Below are 26,597 nucleotides of genomic sequence, written 5' to 3'. Positions count from 1 at the left end.
TCAATAATCTATTTAATCTATGCCGACGTATCATCGCTAACAATATTACATAAATTTTGACATAGTTTTTACATAAGCTAACTTCTAACAAAACCATACCATAAATCACAATTAATATTCAATACAAATTTTTTGCACACAAAAATGACTCGAGCGGGTAAACTGCAGGCGTGTCAGACACGTGAGTGCCAAATGAAAATAAGAAACAAAAATAAAAATCTAACTTCTAAAAATCAAGCGAAAATGAGCCTCGATTTCACCGCCGGTCTCAGTTCCACCGGTTATACGTCAAGGAACACAAGCAATGTAGAAGATGAATTATTAATAGCAATCGAATTCATCATTCTTGCTACTGAAAATTCAAAATGACACTTGAAGGCATAAAAACATAAATAAAATGCTATAACAGTTCGAGGAACCCAGCAAAAACAAGCTAAATATGTACGCTGAAATTTTCTGGATAAATGCTAAAAGTTGAAGACGATAAAATGTAGAAATATTGTTGAGAAGATCAAGCTTTTGGAGTTGTTTGTGTGTTGTGTTCTACATGAATGCCCCTTTTATATGCTGGTTTCCGAGTCAGTTCCTCAACTGCTCACCTCCATTAGCCCACTACTTGCAGCACTAACATCCCCACTAACAGCTCTACTAACTCTTAACTGCTTTGACTTGGTCTTCCTCTCTCTCTTTCTCAGTTTGGTTCCTCGATTGCCGAAGGTTCCCCGAGTGCCCAACTTCACCATCCTACTACTTATAATTGTTTTGACTTGGTCTTCTCCTCTTTCTCTGCATGGTTCCTCGAGAGTCGATCTGATTCCCCGAGTGCTAAACTGCACTATCCCACTACTTGTATTGTGGGTCTTGGAAGTTGTTGACCAATTCTTTGCAGTTCTTGTAACTTTATTGGGCTTTAATTCATCGAGACCTATCATTAAAATTCTTTATTGATTAAATGATAAATTAATGGCACAAATTAATTTATGGGTCAAACAAAAGCCCTCCGCAGGCTTTTGGCCAACGGGCCAATATGCCTGGATATAATACCACGCATTAAGCTGAGTTTCCCGCAAGATTTTGGCCCAACCGACCAATATGCTGGAGAAAACTTGTTCCTTGATTTTGAAATGTTGTTCCTTTGCTGGTAAGTATCGCTTTGTGGCCCTCGGACCATGGTTCCTACTCGTATATATGAGTAGTTCTTTGATACCACATTTCCACAATGATATAAAATGTTCTTTGGCCCGTGGGTCATGGTTCCTCCAGTATGCGAGTAATTCCTCGACCTTAGGATTTTGGTTTCTCCAGGACGTAACGAGTTCCTCAACCCTCGAGTTGTTCTTTGATACACTTTATACTTACTTTTGTACCTGTACAAAAAGTATGTGATAACCAAAGGTTGAGGGAGATATGGGGCTCCCGAGCATTCATAGAATTGTGTTCTCGATTAATGGTTCGTTGTAACCCTGCATAACACTTTTGGTCAATGACAAAAAAATGTTGAAAATCTGGAGTCTTATTGTTGTACATCAGATTTTGAGGAGTTCTTTTGCACACTTTCTCCTCTCTTTTGGGTGGTGAAGTGTATCTCTTAACATAGTTTCTGGAATTGGGGCTCACCGAGCGGCGGTTATCATCAGCTTGAAAGTTTCCAATGGATCCTCGGGCTTCAATGGATTTCGAGATACCATCCGAATCTCCTTTCTCATGCAAGACATGTTCACAGTGGTTTTCATGTGTGTTTTCCACAATGATTCCACTTACCCCGAGTTTACTCATATCTTTCATCATGTTTCTCATCGTGGTCAACAATTCTTTGCTGGCCTCCTTCATTTGTTTCATGGTATTCTCCATCATCAAACTTATCTCCTCCACGTTTTTTGTGGCAACAGATTCAGAATGTGCAGAAGGAACTACCACTATTTCTGGTCCACCATGTTCCTCGATTTCCTCATTAAAAGAAGACCTAGGAACCCATATTTCATTTTCTGGAGCTTAACCATATGAACCTAAAACATTATGAGCATCATACTCTCCATGTTCCCAAGAACCTGAAAAATAATAATCAGAATTGAAAAAATTAGAATATGTATCTATTCATATATCAAATTGTCACTTGACTGCATTTCCTTCCAATTTTTTCACAAACTTTCTGGAAAAATATGCTCTTTAACATCCGTCGGGTCCCACTGGGCGTGCCAAAATTATGTTTGCACACAAAAATGGATCGAACGGGTAGACTGCAGGTGTGTCAGGCACGTGAGTGCCAAATGAAAAAAAGAAACAAAAATAAAAATATAACTTCTAAAAATCAAGCGAAAATGAGCCTCGGTTTCACTGTCGGTCTGAGTTCCACCGGTTATACGCCAAGGAACACAAGCAATGTATAAGAAGAATTATTAATAGCAATCGAATTCATCATCCTTGCTACTGAAAATTCAAAATGACACTTGAAGGCAATAAAAACATAAATAAAATGCTATAACAGTTCGAGGAACCCAGAAAAAACAAGCTAAATATGTACACTGAAATTTTTTGGATAAATTCTAAAAGAAGAAGCCGATAAAATGTAGAAATATTGCTGAGAAGATCAAGCTTTTGGAGTTGTCTTTTGATTGATGATTGTTTGTGTGTTGTGTTCTGCATGAATGCCCCTTTTATATGCTGGTTTCCGAGTCAGTTCCTCAACTACTCACCTCAATTAGCCCACTACTTGCAGCACTAACAGCCCCACTAACAGCTCTACTAACTCTTGATTGCTTTGACTTGGTCTTCCCCTCTCTCTTTCTCAGCTTGGTTCCTCGAGTGCCGAAGGTTCCCCGAGTGCCCAACTTCACCATCCTACTAATTATAATTGTTTTGACTTGGTCTTCTCCTCTTTCTCTGCATGGTTCCTCGAGAGTCGATCTGATTCCCCAAGTGCTAAACTGCACTATCTACTACTTGTATTGTGGGTCTTGGAAGTTGTTGACCAATTCTTTGCAGTTCTTGTAACTTTATTGGGCTTTAATTCATCGAGACCTATCATTAAAATTCTTTATTGACTAAATGATAAATTAATGAAACAAATTAATTTATGGGTCAAACAAATGCCCTCCGCAGGCTTTTGGCCAACGGGCCAATATGCCTGGATATAATACCACGCATTGAGCTGAGTTTCCCGCAAGATTTTGGCCCAACCGACCAATATGCTGGAGAAAACTTGTTCCTTGATTTTGAAATGTTGTTCCTTTGCTGGTAAGTATCGCTTTGTGGCCCTCGGACCATGGTTCCTACTCATATATATGAGCAGTTCTTTGATGCCATATTTCCACAATAATATAAAATGTTCTTTGGCCCGTGGGTCATGGTTCCTCCAGTATGCGAGTAGTTCCTCGACCTTAGGATTTTGGTTCCTCCAGGACGTAACGAGTTCCTCAACCCTCGAGTTGTTCTTTGATACACTTTATATTTACTTTTGTACCTGTACAAAAAGTATGCGATAATCAAAGGTTGGGGGAGATATGGGGCCCTCGAGCATTCATAGAATTGTGTTCTCGATTAATGGTTCGTTGTAATCCTGCAGAACACTTTTGGTCAATGACAAAAAAATGTTTAAAATCTGGAGTCTTATTGTTGTACTTCAGATTTGAGGAGTTCTTTTGCACACTTTCTCCTCTCTCTTGGGTGGTGAAGTGTATCTCTTAACATAGTTTTTGGATTTGGGGTTCACCGAGTGTCGGTTATCATCAGCTTGAAAGTTCCCAATGGATCCTCGGACTTCAATGGATTTCGAGATACCATCCGAATCTCCTTTCTCATGGAAGACATGTTCACAGTGGTTTTCATTTGTGTTTTCCACAATGATTCCACTTACCCCGAGTTTGTTCATATCTTTCATCATGTTTCTCATCGTGGTCAACAAGTCTTTGCTGGCCTCCTTCATTTGTTTCATGGTATTCTCCATCATCAAACTTATCTCCTCCACGTTTTTTGTGGCAACAGAGTCAGAATGTGCAGAAGGAACTACCACTATTTCTGGTCCACCATGTTCCTCGATTTCCTCAATAAAAGAAGACCGATGAACCCATATTTCATTTTCTGGAGCATAACCATATGAACCTAAAAAATTATTAGCACCATACTCTCCATGTTCCCAAGAACCTGAAAAATAATAATCAAAATTGAAAAAATTAGAATATGTATCTACTTCATATATCCAACTGTCACTTGACTGCATTTTCTTTCAATTTTTTTCATAAACTTTCTGGAAAAATATGCTCTTTAACATCCGTCGGGTCTCACTGGGCGTGTCAAAATTATGTTTGCACACAAAAATGGCTCGAACGGGTAGACTGCAGGTGTGCCAGGCACGTGAGTGCCAAATGAAAAAAAAAACAAAAATAAAAATCTAACTTCTAAAAATCAAGCGAAAATGAGTCTCGGTTTCACTGTCGGTCTCAGTTCCACCGGTTATACGCCAAGGAACACAAGCAATGTAGAAGAAGAATTATTTATAGCAATCGAATTCATCATCCTTGCTACTAAAAATTCAAAATGACACTTGAAGGCCATAAAAACATAAATAAAATGCTATAACAGTTCGAGGAACCCAGAAAAAACAAGCTAAATATGTACGCTGAAATTTTTTGGATAAATGCTAAAAGATGAAGCCGATAAAATGTAGAAATATTGATGAGAAGATCAAGCTTTTGGAGCTGTCTTTTGATTGATGATTGTTTGTGTGTTGTGTTCTGCATGAATGCCCTTTTATATGCTTGTTCCCGAGTCAGTTCGTCAACTGCTCACCTCAATTAGCCCACTACTTGCAGCACTAACAGCCCCACTAACAGTTCTACTAAATCTTAATTGCTTTGACTTGATATTCCCCTCTCTCTTTCTCAGCTTGGTTTCTCGAGTGCCGAAGGTTACTCGAGTGCCCAACTTCACCATCCCACTACTTATAAGTGTTTTGACTTTCTCTTTCTTTGTTTGGTTCCTCGAGAGTCGATTCGGTTCTCCGAGTGCTCAACTGCACCATCCCACTACTTGCATTGTGGGTCTTGGAATAACATATATGTGATTTAATTTAAAAATTTAATCTACCATACAAGGATGAAGTTATTCTGATTATTAAATAATTTTATAACATCTACTCATAAGCACGAAATCACGTTTAGACTTGTGGTCTGTGCTTAGACAGCCATTCATTGGACTTTAGACTCTCTTTAATAATTGCAAACCTCCGATTTATTAAATAACAAACTATTAAACAACGTGGGAATCCAAAATGCTAAAGAAATATTTAAATGAACATCACATTGTGTATATAAAAAAATCCAACAATTTTATGAATATGAGCCTTGGTTAAATATAAAATTCAGACATTAAAAAACCAGAAGATACCAAAACATCATCGTACACTAAATCCAAGTTGCACGTAACAGATTATTTTCTGGACTCGCGTGCTTTTTGCTTGGGAAGCTACATTCACCTCTTCCTCAACAATGTATTCACCTTTCGCTTTAGTTCTTTCAATGCATTGTGCTAATTCACTCCTTTCTAACCTTCAACCAACACGAGAAGTACTTCTGTATAATTCACAATCCCTTCTGGCTTTTGTAAACACACCAGCTGGTTGGTTCAAAAATCCGTGTATATGTTGATTCATCGTATCATTTAACTCTAACCATGAGAATGAGATGCACATTCTTCTTGAATATAGATCGTAGCTCCTCGTTCGCTTCCACGCCTATCCGCCTGCATCATTTTTTTATTATTCGCAGAACCATTAAAAATGTGAGAAAAAATGATGAAGCATGCTCACCCTATTTTGGATCCTTTACTACCGACTAAAATTTTGCGTTGGCTTATCTTGTGAGTGATGAAATGTTGCTCGATCCGGAGAGAACCGTCTCTCAATTCCTTCCACCCCATCAAACGGTGTTCAATGCCATATGGTATTTCCTAAGTTTGTGGAAAATTAATAAACACTCACTTGTGTCTCATATCAGGCATCACAACAAATAATACAACGCAGATGTTAAATTACCTGATGCACATGATCCAACAATCTCTCTCTCACAACTTCTAGTGATATGTTCTTCATAACTTCTTCACTCATACCTGAGGGTTCTTCATCCCATGGTCTTTTTACTGCCTAACCATTAATACAAGAGCCAATTGTAAAGCTCCGGTAGGTTCTCTGTTCATTTATTTGTTGTATGCATAGAAACATAGAAAAAGGTAGGAAATACAATGAATTTTCACTGATTAAAAAAAATGAGAAAAACAAGAAACAAAAGTTACAGAAATGCAGAACATAGTACAAATTTTAAAAAACTTGTTCCGTACAATGGTTGGAATCTATGATTGATTAAAATTGATGCCAGTTAACTAACCACTACCTGCTCCATTAAATATTGAGTAAGATCTCTCACTCCGGCACCCTTCAGTCCTGAAATCATGAAGTACCTAGCAAGAAGTAAAAGTAGCATCAGGCATCGTTTAGATTAATAGCCGACTGGAGATGAAGTATTTACCTTTCATATCCAGGAAGGTCTTTAAATTCCTCGGAAACTTTTTGAAGATCACTCTTCTTTGCGACTAAATCAACCTTATTTACGCATAGCACACGCTTCTGGTTTGGGTGCTTTATTGACCCCATTCTTTCAATCAATCTCACCACTCTTGAGTCAGGTCTAGATTCAAGAAAAAAAAGAACACAAGTCACACCTTCACAGTTCACAAGCCACTTAGTAAACCAAGGATACACCACAGCAAAACAGTGAAACAACTGCAAGTTGAAAAAATCACTCATATCTAAATTTATCATTGGAATTACAACTTATGACTTATGAGTTTCCTGATCTACGGCAGTAACATAGTTCACTATGTTTCTAAATGATATCACAAATACAGACATGGATACTCATGTCTTTCAGTGCTGACAGAGCCTTCAGTTGAGTAAAATGAGAAACCACAAACTTCTGAATAACACCACACAAATAAATAATTTATATGCATCATACAAACAAATGACTACTTATGAACATATTCCATCCTTCGTATATAAAATAAACACAGTATAGCTTCAAGAGATCACATCAGATTTAGAACAAGGGATCTGTACCAACAAGATATTAGGGAACATCAGACAAAATAATCAGCACATTGTAAAATATTCAACCGAATTACTGAAAGAAAAGCCGAACCTGATGAGATGCCGGTGCACATCAAAAATAACTATCAGAACATCATATAGGTAAACAGAACTCCATGCACTTTCATTCCGGGCTTTGATATCATTGTAAGGAAATCCACTTTTCTTGAGCATAAGGCCTGGTGTATCAAAAAAACACTGAAAGAATATCACAATTAGTTGGAAACCATCAACAGCAGTAATTGGTTATGGGGCAATTAAATATTCTTTTTAAGAGTTATTTTATTATATTCTTCCTAATGTGAAGGATTAAAACATAATTTCCAGGGAATTTAAAATGGGCACCATATAGATAAACTAACTGAAAAATCAGATCAAGGTGATGAAGTAAGTAACAGAAGCACATTGTCAAACAAATATGCTCTCATATGATACTCGTAAAACTGAAGGGAATCTATGCAAAAAAAAAATGAAGGGAGTCAAGTAGTCAGATCTAAACGTACAATTTGAGTATCGCCTTTAGTCAAAACTCCCAGCACCTCATGCGTTGTAGTATTTATCTTCCGTGAAACTGCCGAAACTTTGGTCCCAACCTGGAAAAAAGTCAATTATAAAGAAGGCAAATCTGGTAACTACTTGTGTAAATGATTTCTCTTTCACGTACCATATACATTCCGGGAAAAAAACGAGGTCAAAATCAAATACCAACATAGCTACATGAAACGCTAGAACAATACCAGAATAAACTTTCCAAAAAGATTGAACCATTTGCAAATGTTATTAGATCACAATAAAAGTAAGCAGCCAATAAACAAATGCATCAGCCATCAGCACTTAAAAAACTACTCAATAGCTTGCTTACTCTTGATAAGTTTATCTAGAGTAAGGATGCAAGTTAACCAACAAATGCTTGCTTTGAAAATTTCCACCAACCATGACCAAATGACAAAGGTCAAAGCTTTTCGTCTCGAAACAGAAGGCAATGCAAAATCGGAAAAAGAGAGAGAAACGGACCATGAAATTAGTGAGAGCAGATTTTCCAGCATTGGGGGCCCCGATAATGGCAACAGAAAGAGATTTCTGGTCCTCCTCCTTGACCTCTCCCACCTCCACATCCTCATCTTCTTCATCCAAACACGGCTCCAGCAGCGCCCTTGCCATAGCGGCGGCCTTGTGCTTCTTCTCCTCCTCCCTCCTCAAGATTCTCAAATGCGACACATCCTCCCCAAAGACTTTGCTTTTTATGGTGTCCCTGTACCTATCGGACCACGTTGCATCATCATTGCAAGTAATATTATCGCCATCATTGGGCTTCAGATCAAGATTGAAGTCGTGATAATGGGAGCTATCAAATACGGGTTCCTGTGGGTCTTCAAATTCCCCAGAATTAGTGGGAGAAAAGGGGTCAGGTTGCTGAGGCTCGGCCGAGTAAAAACGATGTAAAAAGGGAGAACTTCGTAGGGTGAATTGAGCGGAGCAGAGTGAGGCCCGTAGTGTTCTCAATGGAGCCCGAACGACTATCATAATTTGAAGAAAAAAAAGACGCGCATGAATCAGAAGAATCTGTGTGAAAGTTGCGAAGAAGAAGAAATCCTTGCTTTCGTGAGATGCAGAGGAGGAAAGGGTTTTTCGAATCGGAAATGTGTGGGTTTTAGAGTTGGGTTTCAAATATGATAATCAATTTGGATCGGTGCTGGAACCAAGTATCGGGCCGTCAACATCCATAATTCACTAATGGGCCAAACCCATATTAAATTTTTCATACTCTTTTTCCCAAGGTTGTATTTGACAGATATTTCTCACTTTTTTCTTAACAAAAATTTTAAATTTTGTTAACGAAAAGTTGATAATTGTTTCCTACAAGTTGTCTCAAAAACTACCTATGTCTTAAATTACGCGTGGTTACAAAAGCTAACTAAAAAGACCGTTTTTTTCAAGTGTTGAGCTTAAAAACTATAGTGTATGGTTAAAAAAGTATTTTTTTTTTAAAGTTAGAACTTAGAATTTTTTGGTTTTTTGGCTTCTACTTCTATTTAGATAATGTTTATAACCCCTACAAATATTTAGGTAATGTTTTCAACATTTATCTAAACGTTAAAACTATTTAATATAAACACTTTTTCAAAACTGAACTTATTTAAATATTTTTTTTAAAAATAAATTACAACTTCTGTACCAAATTGACCATTAATCAGATCCCCAATCTGCAGTTCGATCTTACACGGGTAGTCCCCCACTAGCCGCTGCAGGTGAAAATTGGCCGATCTAACAATTGACTCTACAATGGGGTTCGGGTCGAATAACCTGGGTTAATTGAGTAAGGTTTTCTTAGCTGAACCTGATCCAATTAATATGAGATTACCCGAATCCGACTAATCTTCCGGAAAATTATGTTCACAAGGAAAAAATAAAAAGAGAGGAACTAGATAGCTAATTTCAATTTGAAGTCATATTTATGACGGTCGAGAGGGGAAAAATCTCAATGTTTTGTTCGATTTTTTTTTTTTGGTGAAAATAACACGGGTTTCATTAAGAACCAACAAGATCACAGTTTAATTATTGCCCTTTGCTTATTAGTTTTGAAATACATTTAAATTTTTTGTAATCAATCAATGAAATCATGATCGAAATAAAATTTATGTATGGATTCAGCTAAATTAGAATCATGATATTATTTTATCACAAAAACTCTAATTAAATTGTATAACAAATCAATTTTATTAGACAGATTTCTGATTCATGAAAATATATTATTTTTTATTTCACGGATATTACCTTTTATTGAATATATACATTCGTGTATTCATCTATGAAGTTTTCATTTTACAACTCTCGATATGTAATTTTTCACATTTCGTCATCTTACTATAGAATAAAAATACCAAATTTCACGAATTTATAATTTTTTTTATTAGAATAGCAAAATTAGACAAAAAGTAGAAACAACGACTCAAGATATAAAACAAACTTTGATTCAAAAAAGATATAAACCAAACTACAATTGGCTATTCCGCCCAACTTATGTACGACATAGAGACAACAGACAACAATGCATATCACCAACTCTACTTATCTTTACTATATTATGATACATAAAACCATTAGAAAAACTGAATTTAATTAAAAATAAAACGAACAAAAATTGTCATTATTTCTTTTTTCTTTGATACAAAATCAGAGGAGCTCCAAAAAAAAAAAAAAAAGTGGTGAAGGACCAAAAAAATAATTCGACCAAACCCAACCTCGCTGCCCCTTCAATCCTTCCCCACGTTTTCAATTTTCTTTTTTCAGCTTACAATTTATGTAAATTTACAATGATAAATCTTATATCTTACTAATTGATTATATAAGATATCATATGATTATATTTAAATATTACATTATACGCGCAACACGTGTAAACACGTGTGTCTCTTAACTAGTTTGAATAAAGCTTTGATTTATTGTTTATATATCGATCATCGATGAATATTACAAAGGGCGTTGATTTGGTTTCAGTTTGTGAAAACAAATCGACTACTCTGATTCATAAAAATCGCTACTCATACAAGCATGCCAAATACTCAATTTTGAATCAGTCGACAACAATGTCATACAAACATGGTTAGATATTAGGGTAAGCCGAATAACAGAAAACACGTGACCCCGACTCATGACGAAATGTCGCTGCAGACAATGGCATACCATCACCAAATGAAAGAACAAACTGAGAGAATTGGTACAAAACGAGTAGTGCAAACCTGAGCATCAACTCTCATACAAAATATCAGACTGGCCTTTATTGCAAACCATGAAAAGAGAATCGTTTTCAGATCCTAAAAATTCAAGAAAATATATATTAATTATGTCAACAGTACAAAATGGCTATGATCCTGAAACCTGATCCCGAAAGAATACAACAAATCAATTAAAAGAACAGTAACAGCAAGTTCTCCAACCGATGTTAAAAATTGGAGTCGAAAAGACGCATTCCCAACTGCTGCACTACTCATGCATTATCACTAAAAAGCCATGCGACCTGCGAGTCTGCCCTCTGATATCCTTCTGTCTATTGCTGCATCAATTGAGCTCATCTGAAACAGACAATCCCGTCAGAACTTATAGGGAACAAAACCAGCAGGCATTCTCATAATCAGCTCTGGAAAAGTAAAGCTTAGCTTACAGTCAGAAGATACCAAACTTTGCAAAAGGGCTGACCTGGACTATTGAATCCACATCGATATAATATCGTACAACATGAACGGAAAAATTGTAGTTCCAGCAAACCAAGACTTTTTGATCAATCACAAGGAGAGTTTAAAAAATAGAATAGATAAAATCTACAGAGTAAATGCACAGATTCTGATCTTAATCTTTAACAAGGTTCGCGAGCCCTGGAGTGATTATAGAAATTAAATTACTAATTGTTTGCAAAGATAACGAAAATACCTACTTGAACCTTTGTTGACCTCAAAATTGGTGGAATTGCTTGCCAACCGGAGAGTGGCCAAGTAAGATAAAACATCTCATCACATCAATGGGATCGAAAAAGTAGCAACGTATCAATCAAATTGCTAAGATAATTTTCTCGGTGTATTTTATTTTGATAGCAGAATAAATAAAAGTACACGCATAATAACAGACAAAACAAAAAAATGAACTTCCTAGACCACAAAATGCAATGCCGGACCACCTGGGTTGAGTGACTCAACCACCATCCACAGAAGAATATTAGCTTTAGGCAATCATGACTTACCTGGCTATTCTCATCGTGCACCTGATACTTCGATAAGGACATTCTTCTTTCCTCCTGAAAACATTTACACAACCAAGGGCAATGACTCCACAGTCCAATAAAGGTGAAGCACTTGAAAGCATTCCATAAGCAAATTTGAGATAAGAAAAGAAAATTACTAACCATGGACATTGCCTCATCATCCCACACTAAATAAACCTCGTTTGTTGCAGGCTGGGCAACTGGAGCCTTGTTTGCAATTACCGGAGGAGGTCCGATAGAAGGCCCACCAGTATTTGGGCCAGATGCATAAGAATGTGAATTTACAGGTGTTACAACTGTAATAAACAATTGAAGAAGGCAATACTTTAGACACAGCACAGTATATCTTCAGTTGTGATGTCTAAAGGAACAAAAAGCAGTAAAAACATTAAGAAAAATTTGCTTTGTGTCCTTCAACAGAATCATTAGCATTCCGCACATACATGGCACCAATATCAACATTGTTGATTTCTCACAAAATAACAGGAAAAAACCAAATGTTTTTCCTGTATAAACAAATAAAAAATAAACCACAATCAAATATAACTCTCACAGAAAACATAAATAACTAGATCACGGCATTAGAACTAAAACAATTCCTTAATCAATGCAATTATAAAGAAATTATAAATATAATCAAAACAACGAGAAGTATAATAACTCATAAATGTAGCCAATTACCAAAGACACAATAGCCTGTTACAGCAGAACCGCATAAGTGTTTAGTTATCAAGGCATAATTCAGCCAGCTTCTCAGTTACATTCTAAGTAAATTCATTCTAAAAAAACCTGATAGTTTGCAATTTCATTCTGACCTGGAACAAATCTAACAGTAAATTATCGCCCAAATCAGATAAAATGACCAAGGTCAAACACGGTCAAGGGAAAAAGAGCATGAAAAGAACACAAAACCTGAAATTCCGGGAGTGTGATAGCTATTAGGTGGCAATGTGCTGCCTCCAAAGTTGGAATCTGCGCTCTTCATATCAAAAGTACTTGATGGTAGGCTCATTGGAGGCATAGGAGCAGAAAATGGCAAACTTTGAGAAGTAACACTATTGTTAGGAACAACGGGAAACAAGGGTTGAGACACAGAAATGGCGGGTGTAGCAGGAGGCATCCCCGGAGGAGCAATTGGTAATGACTGTTGATGCCCCGGGGGGATAGCAGGTGGTATAGAGAGCCTCACATTCTGCACAGGAAATAAAGGTTGTTGCGGCAAAGGAGCAGGAGGAACTGAAATAGCTGGATGTTGTGGATACCAAGGTTGTGGGTGAGGTGGAACTGGCCAACCAGCGGGAGGCATAGGAACTCGCGGATAACTGCATTCATGAGGCAAGTATTTTGCTCAACGATGGTAATGTTTCCAAAGATAATAATGTTTTAAAGAATACAAGGAATTACATTTATTGGTAGCATTATTTGCCGATTCACAAGCATAGAATAGCATTTTCGGAGTAGGTACAATATCTGATACTAACAATGCAAGCCAAAAAAACAATCCATCCTATTTTCTCACTTTCTTAAAGTTATTGTATATTATATACAGAACAAACTAAAGTTCGAAATTTAATTAAACAAGAACATACAATGGGGGCATTGTTCCCAGAGTTGGCCTGGGAGGAAACCCAGTACCAATTGTTCCCGGAATCACGCCACCAACCATTTGGGATGATGCAAGATCAACTTTGGCTGTTTTTGCAGGAATCTCTTGCTCTGTAAAAAGCAACAACAAAAATAATCATAAGGATATCAGCCCTAATGGATACATTAATCTGTAATGACAGCAGAATTCAATCACTGAGCTCTCTAAATATTAAGAAGGTTCAAATAAAGTATCAACTATCAACTGAAGAATATAATGCAATAGATTTCATAAAATTCCAATATTTAATTTCGAGATATTAGAGGTCCATCTTATGAGGTTCAGGCTGATCAGATAATCAGATTCAATACGGGTTTTTTGCTCACTCGCCTAACTCTTTGGTCCTCCAAGAAGAACTAAATTTACTGATAAATTTAAAAGAAAGAAAAAGAGATACTAAAGGAAACTGAACCGTTCAAAAAATGGTCTACTTCAGTTTGGTTTCAGTTATTTATCTTTCAATACATCCCACTTAACATACAGCAGACAACATAAAATACCCTGGACAGCACCATCCATCACAAATGGCAGTCAGCAGGAGTAATATATCTACCAGATTCACCGCTGGAGTTCAGATCTCATGGGTCCTGATATCCATTCATTGCTTTCGTCATGTGCAGTGCAAAGAAAAGATATGTTCATTGCGTAAGGAGCGATATAGAAAGCAGATGGAGGAGATAGACTGTTCGGTGTAAGGAGTAAGGACTTAATCTCTTAATAGAGATTAAAAGGATATCTACACTGACAGTCCTTTAGAATAGGAGGGTATGTGTTTTCCCATTCCGTAAGTGTCGGACGGAACAATTAGAGGACATCTATCCTCCCTCAACGAAAATATAAGGAGTACCAATGGAAAAAATGAGCCAAAGAAAATATCATCTGTAGATGGTTCACCAGTCAATACTAAACCAAACCAAAAGTGATGCCAAACCTGATTCAAGGGAAAATTCACAACAGCAAGCATACCTTCCTCTCCATAATGAGCAGCGAGAACATCAGGTGGAATTCCTTGCATTCCATAAATTTCAATCTCTGTTGATTCCCTTCCAGGTTTTGCATTTGGAACTCTGTGAGGAATGCAATCATGAAAATCAGTAAACAAAAAAAAAATTGCAAATTTAAGCATTCCTATGGAAAATTGAAAACTCAAGTAAATCACGGATATCAATTTCCCGGAATTAACGCGAGTGCTTTATCAGAGAAACCCTAGGTATCCCCCTAATGTTAGTTAAATGAACAAAACTAAAACAAAACATCAAAATCGATATTGAAAACCCAAACAAGGTTAACTAATATGAACAGCTTGTGGTGGATGTGTGTGCGGGTGGAGAACAAGATGAAAAAGAGAGAAACTGACTGGGAGACTTGTTCCTTGTGAACCTGGAGGACATGGATGGCCATGCCGCTCGCCGTGGAGAGTTTTTTGTGGCAAACATGGCACTTGAAGTGCTTGGCCTTCTGGTGCTGCACCAATATCTTCTCGTCCTCGAATTCCCTGTCGCAGTAGTAGCACCACATCTTATCGACAGATCCTCTCTTCTTCTTTTTCCCCATCGGATTCCGCTCTGTTTCGATTCGATTCTTCTCTTACTCTCCGCGATCCTGCTCGACAAAGTTGGCTTTCGTTTCGGTTGTTGAAATATTTCTGGGAAAAGGGGAACAATTTAGGGTTTCCGAGGGGAGAAGGGGTCGCAATTGGCCAGACCGTCTAATTTATGTATGCTGTCAAGGAAATGAGAGACTCACGGACCTAATATACTTGTTAATTTTTGTTCTTTAACATTTTTTATTATTAATGTTAATATAATATAATGATATAATAATATTTATATATATATATATATATATCTATATATAATTTTGTTCGTCTTCTTTTCTTTTTTTTTGACATCAATTTTGTTCGTCTTCTAAAAAATAATAATTGTGTTTATTTATTAAATTGTTGATTTTTATATGTTGATTTTAATTAATTAATAATTAATAATAAAAGTGTTAAATTTTCATATCCTAACTAAATTTGTAAAATCAATATACGTGTAACACATAATATTTATATATGATATTGTATTGTATATACAATATTATGTGTGTGTCGAGTTGTTAATATTTATTTAATGTTTTACGCGATCAGAAAAGATATTCAATTTAATTTTTCATTTAAATCAAATATAATTAGTAGATGATAAAAAAATTAAAAAAAATAAATCTAACACAATAATTTGGAGCTTGAAAATGGAATGTATTATGTATCATATTAATCTATACTTGTATATTATAATATCTAGTGAATGGACACATATATTATGCGTGTAAAATAATGCATGAGTATCATATTTTTCACATATTTTGTTTATTAAGCCTAGTTATGATATTTACAAAATTACACACGAGATATAACAAAATGATTTTTATATAATTATGAAATACGAGAATTTTAAACTTTATAATATAATACGAGAATTTTAAAGGGAACTTTATAATATGAAATAAAAATATAAAAAATCAATAATTTATAAATAAATCATTTCTTGATATATCAAAGTTACTTTGGAGGAATGGGGTTTTTGCAGTGAGGTTTATGTATGGATTGGTCACTCGGTCATTCTTTTCTTTTTGCGATTGCTGCCTTGTTGTTTCCTCTGTTGCGTGGTTGTTTTGGGCCGGACCATCAAGCAAAGCCCCATAACAAATAATAAAAGTTTCAAAAGCCCACTTTTGGGTTATTGAATTTTCAAACAAATTCAAATTCTGGTCCAGGATGCAATTAGCTGGGCTCGCTTAACTTGACATTAAACAGAAATTATTCCTGTATCATGCATGTAATATTACGTGCTAAACGTGAAATACATTTAGAGTTATGAAAATTTGAGTTATATATTTCAAATGGAACACGTGTTTGCATGAAAAATGTTGACAATGGGAATCCAACTGCCTCATTATTAGAAAAATACCATGTATATATTATGGTAACTTAAATAATTGTTCGACATTTCATTCCCTATAAATATGTGCATCACGATCATCACATTTTCCCGTAGATTAATCTTGTCCCCTTTCTCTGGTTTTCGTATACTCAGGTCTGATCGTGCTTTGTTACATGAAGAATTATCACCCGAATTAATTAATTAATTCCATAAAACAATTGAATGGAGGTGTCATTTGCATGATGAAGAAGAATAAATCTTTCCTTAAATCTCAAACTACTAGTTAATTTGTTACAGTTGGTACCCTCTCTTTCCATGGGTTATAAACTTATAGTTAATCGAATTTCGTAACATCTCTCTATATGTAATTAATTCTTTTTTACCTAATAATAAGTAGCTAGCAAGCTATTTCACCACTGTCCATATAATTATTGTGCATGTCTTGTAAATCTACATTGACGAAAAGTCCCCTTGGCTTGTTTCTAATTTCTAGGCCAGAGAAATGGAGAACTCGAGAATAGCCATGCTCTGGCTCAGTTTTATTACTGCTGCATTGGGTGACCATGTAAGTAACTTGCAAATTAATCCTTGAGCCCCGATTTGATCGTCGATATGGTCATCGTGACGATCGAGTATATTATGTTGTACGTGCAGGCTAATGCGGCACCTCCTCAGGTGTTTCATGTCACAGCTTATGGAGCAGATCCAACAGGAAAAGAAGACAGCACCGGTGCGATTATTGCTGCGATATCGGATGCGCTCGAATTACCGGGTAGCGGGTTCTTGATGAACGGAATCGTTAATCTTGGTGGAGCAAGAATTGATCTTGATGGTGGCAGCTACTCTATCAGTCGTCCCATACAATTCCCTGTTTCTGGAAGAGGGAACTTGCTAGTGAGTAATTTTTTGCAATAGCTAGCTAGCTTCTTTAATCTTATCCCAGATTGACGATGTTACGTAGTGTTTGCAACCTCTAAAAATAAGTAATTATGGAAATTCTGGCAACAAATTTGCAAAAAATATCTTCATAATTATTTATTTGTAGAGATTGCAAACAATATCTTATTTTATTACCGGTGATTTTCTTGGTGCATGACAGATTCATGGAGGGTCACTGAAGGCATCCGACAGTTTCCCAAACGGCGGCTATCTGATAGATTTATCGCCGGCCTCGCCCAGCGGATTAGAATATTACTACGAATTCGTAACGCTGCGAGATTTGTTGGTGGACTGTAATTACAGGGGTGGAGGAATTCAAGTGGCTAAATCCCTGAGAACCAACATAGACAACTGCTACATAACCCATTTTAGCACCGTCGGTATCTCGGTAAAAGGCGGCCACGAAACCTCCGTCCGACACTCGTACCTTGGGCAGCACATCACCGCCGGAGGTGATCCCGGCGAGAGGAGCTTCACGGGCACCGGAATCGAACTGCTGGGGAACGACAACTCGATCAACGATGTTGTCATATTCTCAGCTGCTCTCGGGATATTGATCACGGGTCAAGCCAACATCATATCCGAGGTCCATTGCTACAACAAGGCCACGGGTTTCGGCGGGACGGGAATCTACCTCAAACTCCCGGGATTGACTCAGACACGGATCGTGAATTCTTACTTCGATTTCACCGGCATTGTGGCAGAGGACCCGGTGCAGCTCACCATATCAAACAGCTTCTTCCTCGGCGACGCCTTTATCGTGCTCAAGTCGATAAAGGGTGTGGTGAATGGAGTGAACATAGTGGACAACATGTTCTCTGGGTCTGGCAAGGGTGTCGACATTGTTCAGTTGGACCAAAAGATGGGACCTTTCACGAAAGTCGATCAAGTCGTGATCGACGGGAACAACGTCAATGGGATGAATTTGAAATCCACCATAGCACGAACGAGCGTGCAAGGGAATGGTGTTTCATGGGTGGCAGATTTCAACTCGGCATTGGTGTTTCCCGACCTCATCAAGCGTGTAGATTACACATTCGTCGCAGACGCCGCCGCCGCCTCTTTCCCGATCCATGTGTTGAGAAACGTGTCCGGTAACAAGGTAGTGATTCAATCACATGCACCAGTTCATGCAAATGTTTTCATCACCGCGGATCAAGGAGCGTGAGGCTCTAATTTTTTGGATTTCTTTTTCTTTCCCCCATCGGTTGTAGTCAACAAATGAAACTTTAGCATATGGTCAAAAAATTTTAATATTATATTGCCACAATGATATGAAATTTGTCGCTTGAGGTTTATTGATTTTTCAATGCACTACGTCTACTTTTAGGTATATTTTTCGGAACATAAGATCATGCATCAACTCTACACAATGTTGTGGAGGAATATGATGTGATAATGCATGCATGTACTGGGACAAGATACGAATGTCTCCTCTAATTAATGAATCAGATTCATAGATTAGTAAAAGTCCTTCAAATTGTTCAATTACTACTACTGCTTTCCTCAACAACATAAACTGGTCAACAAAATCATAATTATATTATATATATTTAAAGTAGCCTTAATAGTCCATTATAGTACTTTGGAAATTGAAGGACCTAAAGCAGGCGCCAAGAGAGGAGGTGAATGGCAGAAGTCAGACAAAGGGACTTAAATGACCACAACCACTATTTTCAACAAATTGTAAAAGGAAGAAAAAGAGGTTTCCTCAACCACTAAATCAGGTGCTTTTTTCTATGACTCTTCAATTCTAGAAAAATGTAGGTTTATTTAATTTTTCCTTGTTTTAATTTGTAGGATGTTTAAGGCCTACAATACGATTGAACGACCTTGTTCAATAAATTGATCTTGAATATGGATATTCAAGATTTAGTTAACCGTTCGAACTGAGCCGAAATCGAAAATTCGGTTTGAACAAAAAATTAAACCGAAAATTCGATTCGATTTTCGGTTTTCGGTTTTCGATTCGGTTTTTTTACTTTGGTTCACCGTACCGAACCGAAACCATTTTTAAAATTTTTTTAATTTTTTTTAAATATTTTAATTCATTTTAAATTTTTTTAATAAATAAATATAAAATAAATAAATAAAATAAAATAAATAGAAATTCGGTTAAACCAAAAACCAAACCGAAAAAATTTTGGTTTTTAACTGAACCGACGCAAAATTCGGTTCGGTTTTCGGTGAAATTCGGTTCGGCTAACTGAATTTTCGGTTTGATTCGACCCGAATGAACACCCCTAAATTCTTGATTGCGTAAATTTGAAAACTAGTTATATCTTATTGATGTTCTCAACAAATTAAATATTGCTTCATCCATGTAAATTTGAAAACTAGTTATATCTTATTGATGTTCTCAACAAATTAAATATTGCTTCATCCATGTGTTAGATCTTGGTCGTATAATTTCTCCAAAATCGCATGAAGAAAGGTTGATGATTTGAATTAATTGTGGGAGGATTTCAAATCAAAGTATTTGAAATTATTGAATCTGAAAAGATATAGGTTGATGAATGAATTTAAAATTATATATATAATAAAAAAATAGTTTATAGATTTCAAATCATATAAACCAAATGAATAAAATTTTGAGGGTAGATTTGAAATCACACGCTCCTAAATTTACTCCAATCCTTTTGACTGGTAAATTTGTAAATTTATTGATGATAATTGTCTAATACAAGTCGAACCAACCAAAAAGGAAAAACTCCATTCAACCAAATATACGGTGAAGATAAAAAGAAGCAAAACTAGCAATGATATGAACTACTCGATTAGCCGATCTAGAAACATGATAGAACTTAGAAACCACCGGTTGTTTCAATCTTTGGCAAATATCTTTCACGCAAATTCCTTCGTATCCAAGATGCTCCAGCTCAGCCGTGACTGCTTGCACTGTCAAGAGAGGATCTGATACAACGTGCACATTTATGAAATTATGCTCATACAGCAAATTCAACCCATCTTGAATTGCCAACAACTCCCCATGAACTACTGATATCGGTTGGTTGATCTGTTTTTCAAATGCTAACAACAGTCTTCCAAAATGCCCAGGAATGGATTGCAAATTCCTCGAACTCCGATTTAGACAAGTGGGATTGCATCCAGAAGCAGAACTCCATGGTACTAGCTTTATAAGGCATCTTCATCGTGCAAACAAAAGCCGTCTTATTCCATCATTTTTTAATCGCTGGACAGAAAAATAAGGCATGGCAAGTTGAATCAGCATAAAAACCACATAAATCACAAACTGTAGAAACCGGGACATGATGACGAGCTAAATTCAGATTAGTCAAAATACTATCATGAGATATACTCCACCAAAACAAACGGATCTTAGGAGGTAATGAAAGTCTCCATAAAAACGCCCACCATTTCTCATAAGGAAAATGTGGCTAGTTGTCATGTGGTGCAAAAAAAAGCCCTCTGTAAACGACACTCATCTCTAACAGAATATCTTCCTTTAGAATCAAATCGCCAAAACTGAACATCCTCTGTAGCATCCCTCGGTAATAGAATCTTCAAAATTTCCCCTTCTACATAAAAGTTAAAGCGACTATGAATTAGATCTTCATCCCAACCTCCATCTTTAATTAGGCCACTGATTGTGATCTCATTCTCCCATGGACTCAGATGTCCCACCAGTGACTTCATGTTTGGTATCCAGACACAATTTTATTTTGTTGAATTATATATATATATATATTTGCAAAAAAAATTTACATTAGTTATGAGATTTCTTATCCATTTGGTACGGGTGTCCCAAGTTCTATGTCCTATGAGATATTTGTCAATGTTGACGTACAGAAAGTTTGATGACATGATAAAACATAATGGTGTATCCCTAGGATGTGACAATCATTAATTATTTTACAGTACTATAGGTATTCCTTAATAAAGTTCAACATAGCATGCATATGGGTACACAATGATAGATCTAATGTCCTATTATTGTCACGTCAACAATAAATCATTAATTACGTCATGTGTAAAAATATGAACCATCGAATACATGATTTGAGTATTACCCATATACTAGGATCTCATTAACTCAAACTATCATGTTGATTTAAATGATTCGTTTCTTTGATTTGTCAAAAAAATAATTAATTTTATGTTTAAATTTAGAGTAAATTTGTGAAAAATCTCTAAACCAAAATAAAAGTTATGATTTACTCTCTAGGGCCTAAAAAGTTTGTTTTCACTCTCCATGAAGTTTAAAAGGAATAAAAAAAATATCATGTTTATTTATAATTGATTAAATGATGCTAAAAATGATATCAGAGATTTATGTTAATTATTCAGACGTAATATTATTCGTTAAATCATACTTTTCTTTGTTGAAGAGGAGATTTTCAACAAAAAATGATTTCAAACGAAGGTTTGAACCAAGGGAATTTCATTTATATGAAATCCTATAAACAAGTTAATATATTTAAAATAGATTCTTTACTACAGGTCTTAATTAATAAGGCTCTGGTTTTGTAAGCTCTGAAGGGATTAAAAAATATGATTTCTAACTCCCAATTTTTAGAGATTACCCCAGATTTTTCTAAGCTCTCCGGATATCTTAATGAAATCCAAAGACGGTACAATATTACAATAACCATCTGTATGAAATACCTCGGCATATTGAAAAAATTCTTAAGAAACAAGAAGAAATTCTTGTGACTCTAAGGGATATCGATCATCAAATGAAAATCCAAAATCTAGAACAAACATCGAGTTCTAGAAAAGGAGAAAGGTTACCACTCTCGTTTGGTACCGAACCTTTGTTACATCAAAAAGATAAAACCAAAATGGTGCAAAACCCTTTAACTAATGAATAAATGATAATTAATCATATAAAAGCAGTATCTGAGAAAAATATTATCTGTGACTACTTTAGAAAGATTAAATCTTGAGGATTTACAAGATCTTGCAGATTCATTTGCGAATCTTAAAGTAGTAGATCTAAAGATGAATGTCCATGAAGGTGAAAAAACCTATAGGGAATCCTTCAAGATATGTGGTTAAAACAGAAGAACCACACAGTGAATTTCAAGTTGGAGAAAATTCACATCCAGCAGGAACATTCCTCTTATAGTCTTATGTGGCTTTCCAAGGTTCGTGGAACACATGATTTCCTAATTTTGTTCGATTCGGACCTACCAAACTATAGCCACAGGTCTGTATAGATCATCCTTTGATATAATTTTAGTTAATTGTTTTTGTTTTTGTTTTTTTGTTTTTTTATCAGATTTCAAAAGAGGTGGAATTTCAAAACAAAGATAATATTTAGTATTTACATAACAAGTTCAAGCCCGCAGCAGGTGATCGACACATACTACAATCAATTTCGGATCGATTTTTAATGCATGATATTTTATAGTTTTTTTATATACTATAAATCTGAAGGTTCAGCTGAAAATTCCAACACCATATCAAATTCTTGATGAGAAACAGAATTGCAACAAAAGGAAGTCCTACGGCCTCTTATTTGACAGAATTTATGAAGCGGTCACATGTTTAACATATCATGCATTGATTCTTATCATAGAAGTTTGAAGTTCTTGTGAGATTCCCTACAATTTGTTACTTAAGTTCGTATGGTTTAAAGTTAATCGTCTTAATTGTGTTATCTTTGTTGCTTATGTATCATTTCTTTTACTAGGAATTCTGTGAATGTTTATTATTTTGTGACTAATCAAGTAGTATTGAACTATAATTAAGAACTTGTCATTGGAGCCTTGAACAATTCCTTGTTTGTTGTAATAATTTGACGAGGGATGCACATGGTTCAATTTAGTTCAAATCCTGAGGAAATTAATTTTTTCATATGTTTTGTGTCAGAGAAATAAACCAATAATTAGTCGAATTCTGACAGCAAAGAAATTGGGTGGCTATAAATTGCATTTTATGATGATGTTTTACTCCGAATTTGGATTTGATGTCTGCATATAAAATGTAGATGTGTTTCTAAGCTGGCATCTGGTTTTGGAATCATTGAGATTGATTAAGAAATGAATTAGTTATGGAGAATTTACATAATCGGTACATAATTAAATTCTTGTTCGAACTCATGTCTCAATAGTATCTTACAATTAGATCTGGTATTAACTCATCCCTAATTTTGCTGTGGTGTCAAAATAAAAAAATATAGATATGTTTGATAGCTTTGAAACTAATCTAGAATTGTTCGATTTCAATTTAAGACAATAGGTATATGCTCATTTTTGGAGAACTGGTACAATCTAAAATTCAGTGTTAAAATTATATCATGGTGTTGCGTAATTTTGTACCCGCAAGTGCACAGTGTCAAGTTTTAATATAGAAAATGAGTCCAAGTCGATCCCACAGAGAATGAATAAAATGATATTATATTAAATATTTGCAACTAATCAAATCTTAATCCTATGTAGAGCTACGAGAATGATTTGAGTTATATCAAACTAAAATTTGCAATAAATAAAATTAATTAACGACGAGTTCGCAAGACAAAAATTCAATGAGAGACAAATTCTAGAAGTTCGACATCACTTAACCATCCACCAAGTTAATTCATAAAGAAATCTATATCATAAATTCTTCTAGTTTATTAACCAAGAATTTTTATTATTTTCTACTACCTCTCTCGAGTGTCAAGCAGAAATTCGTATTCAATAGCAAACTCAATATCTCTATCAAAATTCAATTATTAAATCCGGTAAATAGCACAAGAATTCTTCCATGACTTCTATGGAGTTATATGCCTCTCGAACAATATAAACACCAAAGATGTATTTTCCTATGTCGTATTCAAAATCTCCTCTCTCGAGTGATAGATTCTAAACAAAATATCATTCAATCTATGACAAGTAAATTGAACGCAATCAATTCAGGAAAATACAAATAAAACGAATGAATAATTCTAATATATCAATCAAAATATCAAAAAAATGGTTTCAAGTCAAGCTACGTCGTCCCTCTAGACAAAGGAATTAGTTCATAATGAAAATAAAAATCAAACAAAGCATGTTCTTGAACATCATTAAAAAATTAGGAAAAAGAATGAAATAAAAACGAAGGTAGATGATGCTTCTCCGTCTCCGGTAGTCGCTTCGTCCGTCTTCGTGCCAAGAATGCTTCTTCTCCCTTTTCCTTGGTCTCTAGCCCTCTCTAGCCTTCAAAAACTCATGAAAACCCTCGATTCTAATCTGATATATGCCAAAGAGTCCTTTTCAAGTTTGAGACTAAAAGTTTCCGAAAATAAGACACGTCAGGCGCGGGTACGCCGCGTTTTTGGGTTCCAGGGCACGGGTGCGCTGTCCTAGGGTGCAGGGGTGCTGATCACCGATAATTTTCTCAAAATTAAAGCTACAGGGTGCGGGTGCACCGGTTCCGGGCGCGGGTGCGCTATAGCGCATCCAACTCGCGCAGCATTCTTGCAAAAAACATAACTTGATTTCTAGCCGTCGGATTGAGCTGAAATTTTGACAGTAGCTTTAAAACATCCCAAAATTCATTGTGAACGGTAGAGATCAGATTTAATGTCTCTAAAAGTCCCAGTAATTTTCTGAAGTTTGTTGTCCCGTAATTTGGCTTTCCTCGTGTGTGTGTGATTTGCCAATCTCCTCTACCCACCTAAATTTCGGTAAAATCATGCAATCCGTAAGCTTCATAAAATCATTAACTCCGCCCTCAAGTTTCAAAATACTCTCAACCAAGTTCAACTTTTACTCACACAGATCAACATGACTTTTTCGATTAACATTAGTCTCAAGTATAATCGGCAGTAGGTAAGCATCCATATGTATATCAATGTAAACAAGGACTCAGAATTCAAAGCAAATGGAATTGAATATTTTCAATTTGTGCAGGATTATAAGTAGCTAAAAACTAGCTTGGGTTGCCTCCCAAGAAGCGCTTAGTTTATAGTCCATAGCCCGACTGTATTCCAATTCTAACCCGGTTCCGATTTGTTGAGGGTCTTCCCTTTCGCTTTCACCCTCCAAATATATTCAACAACCTTTTTAAACTTTGATTTCTTCTTCGTTTTCTTCTTCTTCTTTGACACCTTCGGATCATTCTTCTTTGAATCTACCTCATGATCAAGTTTGGGATGACCATCTAGCTTCACAACTCGCTCAATTATGCATAATTCCTCGATGGGTGGATTACTTGATTTCTTGAATATGTTAAAAATAACTCTTTCTCCGTCCACACCCATCAACAACTCACCATTCTTCACCTCAATCTTGGCATCAGCAGTGGCCAAGAAAGGTCTCCCCAATATCAGTGGCATATTTGCATCCTCCTCCATATCTAGCACAACAAAATCCGCCGGAAAAATAAATTTATCTATTTTTACCAAAACATCTTCAATGATTTCAAGCGGATATGTGATAGATCTATCAGCTAGTTGCAATGCGATCATTGTGGGCTTCACCTCGCCAAGTCCTAAGCTCCTGAAAACAGACAAAGGCATTTGATTAATGCTAGCACCTAGATCGCAAAGTGCATTATTAAAATAAGAAGAACCAATAGTGCAAGGAATAGTAAAACTCCCTGGATCCTTCAGCTTTTGTGGCATCTTCTTTTGGAGCACAACTCTACATTCTTCAATTAAGCTCACCACCTCATTCTCTTGTTGCCCCCTTTTCTTGGACATCACCTCTTTAATAAACTTCGCATAATTCGATAATCAATAAAATCAATTAAGTCTGAAAATCTCAAATAAACAAATCAAGTTTTTACATAAACTGTCTGGCCCAATCACGTTGCCTTGATCGAAGAAAAGAAACTACTCACTAACAAACATGATTCAATAAATCAAGTTTAAAAACATAAAATAAAAATACTAGAATAGAAGAAATTCTGAAGAAATTCGCTCCACAGCCGCCGTAAGCTTGCCCGTACTCCAAAAAAATCAAAAGTCCTTGAAAATAGCATAAAAATTCTATTTATACGGCCGCGCCAATTGGAGTCCTTTTCAAACTAAAAAAAACTCGAAATTAGGTTATGCGGACACGCGCGCGCGCGCCTAGGCAGTCTCGCGCGCGCGCAACTTAGACAAACAGTGCATCCTCGATTGTCTCGCGCGCGCGCGGCTTCTCTGTAACTCTCTGGACATCTCTTCGGCGCGCGAGCGGGGCATGAGCTCGCCCGCGCGCGCCTCTTCTATTCATGCTCTGGACTTCTCTTATGCGCACGCGCGAGCAAGGGGCTCGCGCG

The 26,597-nt window shown here is 36.1% G+C and overlaps 3 protein-coding genes across 6 annotated transcripts; 1 reads left to right on the top strand and 2 right to left on the bottom strand.

Annotated features, from left to right (window-relative positions):
• Window positions 1–5,240: 5,240 nt before the first annotated feature.
• LOC140891901 (GTP-binding protein ERG) lies at window positions 5,241–8,771 on the bottom strand. The gene is made up of 8 exons (XM_073300572.1): window positions 8,153–8,771; window positions 7,642–7,731; window positions 7,191–7,336; window positions 6,519–6,677; window positions 6,384–6,450; window positions 6,029–6,136; window positions 5,804–5,943; window positions 5,241–5,736 (listed from the first exon to the last, which is right to left on the bottom strand). The coding sequence occupies exons 1-8, from the start codon at window positions 8,660–8,662 to the stop codon at window positions 5,652–5,654; spliced, it is 1,305 nt and encodes a 434-aa protein (XP_073156673.1). The 5' UTR covers window positions 8,663–8,771; the 3' UTR covers window positions 5,241–5,651.
• A 1,855-nt stretch (window positions 8,772–10,626) lies between these two features.
• On the bottom strand, window positions 10,627–15,257 carry LOC140889196 (protein SUPPRESSOR OF FRI 4). 4 transcript variants are annotated; one of them, XR_012152132.1, is made up of 9 exons: window positions 14,897–15,257; window positions 14,506–14,606; window positions 13,484–13,610; window positions 12,807–13,216; window positions 12,036–12,190; window positions 11,874–11,927; window positions 11,077–11,211; window positions 10,879–10,953; window positions 10,633–10,804 (listed from the first exon to the last, which is right to left on the bottom strand). XR_012152132.1 is itself a non-coding variant. In XM_073296903.1 (7 exons), the coding sequence occupies exons 1-7, from the start codon at window positions 15,091–15,093 to the stop codon at window positions 11,140–11,142; spliced, it is 1,116 nt and encodes a 371-aa protein (XP_073153004.1). In that variant the 5' UTR covers window positions 15,094–15,257; the 3' UTR covers window positions 10,955–11,139. The 4 variants fall into 4 exon arrangements, 2 of the variants coding, with proteins under 2 accessions (XP_073153004.1, XP_073153003.1); XR_012152131.1 differs by having other exon boundaries at window positions 10,627–10,804; window positions 11,077–11,927; XM_073296903.1 differs by lacking the exons at window positions 10,633–10,804; window positions 10,879–10,953 and having other exon boundaries at window positions 10,955–11,211.
• A 1,671-nt stretch (window positions 15,258–16,928) lies between these two features.
• LOC140889195 (polygalacturonase QRT3-like) lies at window positions 16,929–18,570 on the top strand. Its single transcript, XM_073296901.1, has 3 exons — window positions 16,929–17,028; window positions 17,118–17,357; window positions 17,563–18,570. The coding sequence occupies exons 1-3, from the start codon at window positions 16,966–16,968 to the stop codon at window positions 18,568–18,570; spliced, it is 1,311 nt and encodes a 436-aa protein (XP_073153002.1). The 5' UTR covers window positions 16,929–16,965.
• Window positions 18,571–26,597: the final 8,027 nt, after the last annotated feature.

This window comes from Henckelia pumila, chromosome 3, assembly GCF_033568475.1.
Source record: "Henckelia pumila isolate YLH828 chromosome 3, ASM3356847v2, whole genome shotgun sequence".
NCBI classification, from domain to species: Eukaryota; Viridiplantae; Streptophyta; class Magnoliopsida; order Lamiales; family Gesneriaceae; genus Henckelia; species Henckelia pumila.
The sequence above is the reverse complement of the archived record's forward strand: the minus strand, read 5'-3'. Positions and strand labels throughout refer to the sequence as shown.

Excerpts from the sequence above, each read along its gene's own strand:
- LOC140889195 (XM_073296901.1), top strand. The coding sequence starts at position 16,966 with ATGGAGAACTCGAGAATAGCCATGCTCTGGCTCAGTTTTATTACTGCT. Across the intron at positions 17,029-17,117 it reads CTGCTGCATTGGGTGACCAT|GCTAATGCGGCACCTCCTCA; the intron begins GTAAGTAACTTG and ends TTGTACGTGCAG. Across the intron at positions 17,358-17,562 it reads CTGGAAGAGGGAACTTGCTA|ATTCATGGAGGGTCACTGAA; the intron begins GTGAGTAATTTT and ends GGTGCATGACAG.
- LOC140889196 (XM_073296902.1), bottom strand. The coding sequence starts at position 15,093 with ATGGGGAAAAAGAAGAAGAGAGGATCTGTCGATAAGATGTGGTGCTAC. Across the intron at positions 14,607-14,896 it reads CACAAGGAACAAGTCTCCCA|AGTTCCAAATGCAAAACCTG; the intron begins GTCAGTTTCTCT and ends CATTCCTCACAG. Across the intron at positions 12,191-12,806 it reads TCACACTCCCGGAATTTCAG|TTGTAACACCTGTAAATTCA; the intron begins GTTTTGTGTTCT and ends TGTTTATTACAG.
- LOC140891901 (XM_073300572.1), bottom strand. The coding sequence starts at position 8,662 with ATGATAGTCGTTCGGGCTCCATTGAGAACACTACGGGCCTCACTCTGC. Across the intron at positions 7,732-8,152 it reads CTGCTCTCACTAATTTCATG|GTTGGGACCAAAGTTTCGGC; the intron begins GTCCGTTTCTCT and ends ACTTTTTTCCAG. Across the intron at positions 6,137-6,383 it reads CTCAATATTTAATGGAGCAG|GCAGTAAAAAGACCATGGGA; the intron begins GTAGTGGTTAGT and ends ATTAATGGTTAG.